The sequence below is a fragment of the Notothenia rossii genome, assembly GCF_949606895.1.
Source record: "Notothenia rossii genome assembly, chromosome: 4".
Classification (NCBI taxonomy): domain Eukaryota; kingdom Metazoa; phylum Chordata; class Actinopteri; order Perciformes; family Nototheniidae; genus Notothenia; species Notothenia rossii.
This window is the reverse complement of record NC_136902.1, coordinates 91348408-91355481: the sequence shown is the minus strand read 5'-3', so window position 1 is coordinate 91355481 and position 7074 is coordinate 91348408. Positions and strand designations below refer to the sequence as shown.

The 7074-nt window shown below is 41.9% G+C and overlaps 1 protein-coding gene across 1 annotated transcript in view; it reads right to left on the bottom strand.

Moving 5' to 3' along the window:
• Positions 1 to 576: 576 nt before the first annotated feature.
• The window catches only part of alp3 (alkaline phosphatase 3), a 36918-nt gene continuing 30420 nt past the window's right edge, over positions 577 to 7074 (bottom strand). The window contains 1 exon segment of the mRNA XM_079676625.1: positions 577 to 1665. Within this exon segment, the coding sequence (XP_079532751.1) occupies positions 1355 to 1665 (311 nt within the window). The 3' untranslated portion in view covers positions 577 to 1354.

Below are 7074 nucleotides of genomic sequence, written 5' to 3'. Positions count from 1 at the left end.
GATCTGAGTACTTCTACTTTTACTCAAGTACAAGATATGAGTACTTCCCCTTTTACTCAAGTACAATATCTGAGTACTTCTACTTTTACTTTAGTACAAGATCTGAGTACTTCTACTTTTACTCAAGTACAAGATCTGAGTACTTTTACTCAAGAACAAGATCTGAGTACTTCTACTATTACTCAAGTACATGATCTGAGTACTTCTACTTTTACTCAAGTACAAGATCTGAGTACTTCTACTTTTACTCAAGAACAAGATCTGAGTACTTCTACTTTTACTCAGGTACATGATCTGAGTACTTCTACTTTTACTCAAGTACAAGATCTGAGTACTTCTACTTTTACTCAAGAACAAGATCTGAGTACTTCTACTTTTACTCAAGTACAAGATCTGAGTACTTCTACTTTTACTCAAGTACAATACCAGAGTACTTCTACTTTTATTGAAGTACAAGATCTGAGTACTTCTACTTTTACTCAAGTACAGGATCTCAGTACTTCTTCCACCTCTGGGTTTAGTTTGGAAGACTTAGCACATTTAAAGTTCAATGTACACAGAAATAAATTGAAATGGTTGTACGTGCTGGAATTATTTATTCTACTGTCATATGTTTTATTAGAAAATATCTGCACACATTATTAAAAGAAAATGTATGTATTTCTCGATGCCAGACAACCAATTGTGTCAAAGATGCACAATACAAATAAAACACATTTTAATACAGTCGGCAATTATTACTTAAGTTTGATTTCTTTGATCCAGTAAACATCATTTTGGATGTGCATACCTGAAAACCCGCGTTCGTTTAGAATGAAAACATTTTAATGTATTATGTAAAGATCAGTTTATTTTTGATAAAGTATTTTTTAGGTCTGCTTTATTGGTTTTACACAACAGACAGGAACCAGAGTGGCGGATTTACAGACTTATTTTATGTCGTAGAACAAAACATGAAAATATCTTCATCTTGAGTGAACCACAGACCGTACTTCAGACATCTAACCAAAAATCACATCCAATGAAAAGATGTTTCATTTAAGACAAGAAAACCTGTGTGTGTGTGTGTGTGTGTGTGTGTGTGTGTGTGTGTCTGTGTGTGTGTGTGTGTGTGTGAGAGTGTGAGTGTGAGTGTGAGTGTGAGTGTGAGTGTGAGTGTGAGTGTGAGTGTGAGTGTGAGTGTGATACAATATGTCAGTGGAAATGGTGTTAACCACAAACCTTATTTCAGACCTCTAACCAAAAATCACATCTAATAAAAAAATGCTGAATTAAAGACAAGGAAATCCCCGGAAATGATAACATTCTAACTAATCTCCACTCTTTAGTTCTCATCCCTGAGGAAAAGTGGACCTTATAGCACCAGAACCACCATCAGTGCACTGAGGAGGCTGCTGAGCATGGTGAAGCCCTGAATCCCCCCTGCTGAGTTCCCCACGCGAGTGAAGGTGGTCTGCAGAGCGGGGGCCTCAGTTTGCGCCTGGCAGTGCCTCAGGTCGGCTCCCACACAGGCAGCGTAGGCCATGGCGTGGGCGATGTAGTTCTGCTCCTGGACGCCCTGGAAGAGGTGGGCCATGGGTCCGCGAGCCAGAACCGCCACATCCTCCCCGCTGTGAGTGGCCGAATCTGTGGGGACCGCCGCCATCTGAACGTAGTCCTTAGTTTCTGGAGAACAGATGGAACGGTTTATAATTTAGCTACCCTCAAGTGGCAGAAAGAAACAGCTTTAAAGGTCCCATCAATATATCACAGGTCTCAGATATATCCAGAGCCTGTCTCTGATTGGCTGAAACACCAAACAGATCATTGCAGCATTACCCATAATCCCCTCTGTTTCAGCCCTGTTTCCAAAGTGCTGATTCTCTGTCTGTTACTTTAGATGAAAATAAGGAGCCCCTCCCCACGCCCCTCTGAGAGACATTTGGTTACAAAGAACTCAATGGAGCTCTAGGAGGAGATTCAGGTGATAAGGGTGGGGGGGGGGGTTACCTTGGTTGCTGATTGGCTAATGGTTACACAAGACAAAACATCGTTATGACATCATAAAGTGGCCAAAATCTGATCAGCTCATTTTCAGACAGGTTTTTATAGAAATAGATCAAAAAGAGAGAGAATCTTTGTTCCTGAAACTTTCAGAGTCTCTTTCCACAGAGGGGACACATGTTGATGTAGTAGAGACATGAAGAAGAGGGGACACATGTTGATGTAGAAGAGATATGAAGAAGAGGGGACACATGTTGATGTAGAAGAGACATGAAGAAGAGGGGACACATGTTGATGTAGAAGAGACATGGAGAAGAGGGGACACATGTTGATGTAGAAGAGACATGGAGAAGAGGGGACACATGTTGATGTAGAAGAGATATGAAGAAGAGGGGACACATGTTGATGTAGAAGAGACATGAAGAAGAGGGGACACATGTTGATGTAGAAGAGACATGGAGAAGAGGGGACACATGTTGATGTAGAAGAGACATGAAGAAGAGGGGACACATGTTGATGTAGAAGAGACATGGAGAAGAGGGGACACATGTTGATGTAGAAGAGATATGAAGAAGAGGGGACACATGTTGATGTAGAAGAGACATGGAGAAGAGGGGACACATGTTGATGTAGAAGAGACATGGAGAAGAGGGGACACATGTTGATGTGGAAGAGATATGAAGAAGAGGGGACACATGTTGATGTAGAAGAGACATGAAGAAGAGGGGACACATGTTGATGTAGAAGAGACATGGAGAAGAGGGGACACATGTTGATGTAGAAGAGACATGAAGAAGAGGGGACACATGTTGATGTAGAAGAGACATGGAGAAGAGGGGACACATGTTGATGTAGAAGAGATATGAAGAAGAGGGGACACATGTTGATGTAGAAGAGACATGAAGAAGAGGGGACACATGTTGATGTAGAAGAGACATGGAGAAGAGGGGACACATGTTGATGTAGAAGAGACATGAAGAAGAGGGGACACATGTTGATGTAGAAGAGACATGGAGAAGAGGGGACACATGTTGATGTAGAAGAGATATGAAGAAGAGGGGACACATGTTGATGTAGAAGAGACATGAAGAAGAGGGGACACATGTTGATGTAGAAGAGACATGGAGAAGAGGGGACACATGTTGATGTAGAAGAGACATGGAGAAGAGGGGACACATGTTGATGTAGAAGAGACATGGAGAAGAGGGGACACATGTTGATGTAGAAGAGACATGAAGAAGAGGGGACACATGTTGATGTAGAAGAGACACGGAGAAGAGGTGACACATGTTGATGTAGAAGAGATATGAAGAAGAGGGGACACATGTTGATGTAGAAGAGACACGGAGAAGAGGTGACACATGTTGATGTAGAAGAGACATGAAGAAGAGGGGACACATGTTGATGTAGAAGAGACATGGAGAAGAGGGGACACATGTTGATGTAGAAGAGACATGGAGAAGAGGGGACACATGTTGATGTAGAAGAGATATGAAGAAGAGGGGACACATGTTGATGTAGAAGAGACACGGAGAAGAGGTGACACATGTTGATGTAGAAGAGACATGGAGAAGAGGGGACACATGTTGATGTAGAAGAGACATGAAGAAGAGGGGACACATGTTGATGTAGAAGAGACATGAAGAAGAGGGGACACATGTTGATGTAGAAGAGACATGAAGAAGAGGGGACACATGTTGATGTAGAAGAGACACGGAGAAGAGGTGACACATGTTGATGTAGAAGAGACATGGAGAAGAGGGGACACATGTTGATGTAGAAGAGACATGAAGAAGAGGGGACACATGTTGATGTAGAAGAGACATGAAGAAGAGGGGACACATGTTGATGTAGAAGAGACATGAAGAAGAGGGGACACATGTTGATGTAGAAGAGACATGGAGAAGAGGGGACACATGTTGATGTAGAAGAGACATGAAGAAGAGGTGACACATGTTGATGTAGAAGAGACATGAAGAAGAGGGGACACATGTTGATGTAGAAGAGACATAAAGAAGAGGGGACACATGTTGATGTAGAAGAGACATGAAGAAGAGGGGACACATGTTGATGTAGAAGAGACATTAAGAAGAGGGGACACATGTTGATGTAGAAGAGACATGGAGAAGAGGGGACACATGTTGATGTAGAAGAGACATGAAGAAGAGGGGACACGTGTTGATGTAGAAGAGACATGAAGAAGAGGGGACACATGTTGATGTAGAAGAGACATGGAGAAGAGGGGACACATGTTGATGTAGAAGAGACATGAAGAAGAGGGGACACGTGTTGATGTAGAAGAGACATGGAGAAGAGGGGACACATGTTGATGTAGAAGAGACATGAAGAAGAGGGGACACATGTTGATGTAGAAGAGACATGAAGAAGAGGGGACACATGTTGATGTAGAAGAGACATGGAGAAGAGGGGACACATGTTGATGTAGAAGAGACATGGAGAAGAGGGGACACATGTTGATGTAGAAGAGACATGAAGAAGAGGGGACACGTGTTGATGTAGAAGAGACATGGAGAAGAGGGGACACATGTTGATGTAGAAGAGACATGAAGAAGAGGGGACACATGTTGATGTAGAAGAGACATGGAGAAGAGGGGACACGTGTTGATGTAGAAGAGACATGGAGAAGAGGGGACACATGTTGATGTAGAAGAGACATGCATAAGTGGATTTTGCATAATAGTTGACCTTTGAAGGGGATTTGATGCTTTGATCAATCAATCAAAGTTAACATAGCCCTGTAGCAAACATTAATATTATTCTTGTTGTTATTTATTCTTGTTGTACTCTCTGTTGTTTTATTTTATTTTGTATATCTATTAAGTATCTTTTCTGGATGTCATTTGCTGTATTTTGGAGTATAGAGTGCTGTTGTTTGTTATATGTGAAAACTCCCCAAACAATATTTGAATAATAATAAAAATGGCAGTAGTGAAAATACTCAGTATTTCAAATGTGTACTTAAATACAATACTAAATGTACTTTGTTACATTTGACTACTGAAAGAGATAAAAGCATTTCAGAACAAACAAGAGAATGACCTTTACATTTACCCTGCTGTGTTTAGGTCTTTGTTTAATACACGCTGACATTTCCTTATAATACAATCAGCTGTACCTTCGCTCTCGCTGACATTTCTCCTCATTTCATTTCTTTATAAACCAAGAAACAAAATGTCAGTTCAGTTAAGATAATAGGACATCACAAGAAGTACACTGGAAGAAGTATGTATTCAAAGTATTCACATTGACGATAAAAGTCTCCTATCGTAATCTAGCGTTAGTAAGAAATATTCAATCACACTTCAAACCGGGGGAAATATCATGAAATACTTATTTTGCAGTGCTTTTGAAAATATAGTTGCCCTATCCACAGTTTTACGGAGTCAACAGACGTCTCTTTAACAATGGTGGTCTATGGGGAAATGCTTTTTGGGCTGCTGGTGTTTTTTTCACGACATTAGAGCGGTACAGGAATGACGTGTTTACCCGGAAGTAAGCTGCCGGTTCCCTCGAGACAAAGCAACAGGATTTCTCCAGAGGACTTTGGAAAATAGCTGGAAATAAGGTCTGTTGAAAACGAACCTGTTTGATAAATGCACGTTTTGTTCAGCCGGATAATCTCCACATGTCTCCTACTTGAAGCAACATGCTAACATTATGCTATAAAGGAACTACAGCTGAGTCCAGCAGCACGACTTCAACGTCACGCCAACTTCAGATCCATATTCAAATACACAGATTCTAAATGGTACGAGTTGAAGCGTTTGTTTGAACAGTCTGCAGGAGGCAGGGACTTGCTTTCAAGCAGAACATAAACTAACTTAGAGGAGTGTTTACGTGTTCGGCGTAATGACGTACAACGGCCTCCACGACTTCTGTAGTCCTATTCAGCCACTTGGGAACAACCATCGATTTTCAGACACGTCAACTCTTCAGAGATCACCAGTGGGGTCACTGCTGATGGGTTTAATGTCTTAGAACAAAACGTGATCCGTCTCTTCAATGTGTCTCAGCCACAGACCTTATCTCAGCTACTTTCCAAAATCCTATTGGCTCTGAGACGAGGGAACAGGAAGTGGAGAAATGCTGACTCACTTCCTGGTTTTAGGATTCATCATTGCACCCCTATGGCCCAATCCCAAACCGCCCCCTACAACCTACCCCTACACCCTACCCCTCCGTTTGCCCGTTCACGCGGAGGGTCCGCCATATTGAGTGCTGTTCCAAACCAACGAGTGTGGAGCGGTGTGGAGGGGGAGTGGGCTATCAAGCCCTCAAACAGTGAGTCTGCATCGGTGTTGACTCGAGACCAGTCTCTACCTGACCGGAGTCACGCTGTGTGTGTCCGTCAGGAAACACGCTGTTTACAAACAGTTCCAGCAAACATCCACTGATAAACTGCGATGTTAACAACCTCATGATAACCTCATATGTTTTTAACTTAGGATCATACCTGTGTTTAGTCTAGAAAAAAGGTAAATGTGTGCATTTTATTATAAAGTTGTGTATGTTTACAGACTGTTGCAAAAACTAAGAAGCTTATAAAACATCAGGTTTAAAACTAAAAGAGCTTTGAAACACAATGGAAAGATGTTTGGAGTTTTATTTGAGTTATTAATTTAAACTTTTTGTCTAAGAGATGCTGATTTGAAACCGTTGTTACATAGAGTTACGGCATTTCCTGTTCCGCCGGAGAGAGGGGAGGCCGTCCCAAAGCTTGCTGCTGTATTTACTCCCTCCATCTGACAGGAGGGAGCCTCGTTGAGCTGAGAGTGTGGCTACAGACGGAGTTCACTCCGTCACGGAGGGGTAGGGTCGATGGAGTGGTTTGGGATTGGGCCAAAATGTTATGGTTACTGGACAAATTAGGAATCAAGGCGGATCCAGGTGTTATTGTGCATCCCTGATCTCAACCTTCTGCTTTACCCTGGCTTAAGAAGTATAAGTACTTTAGCTTAATCTGCACTGTGTGTTTTCAGACTTGATTTGCCTTTAAGATAAGACGACTTTATTGATCCCAAATTGGGAATTGTTTGCGTTGCAGCAGCATAAAAAACAACAAAACAAAAC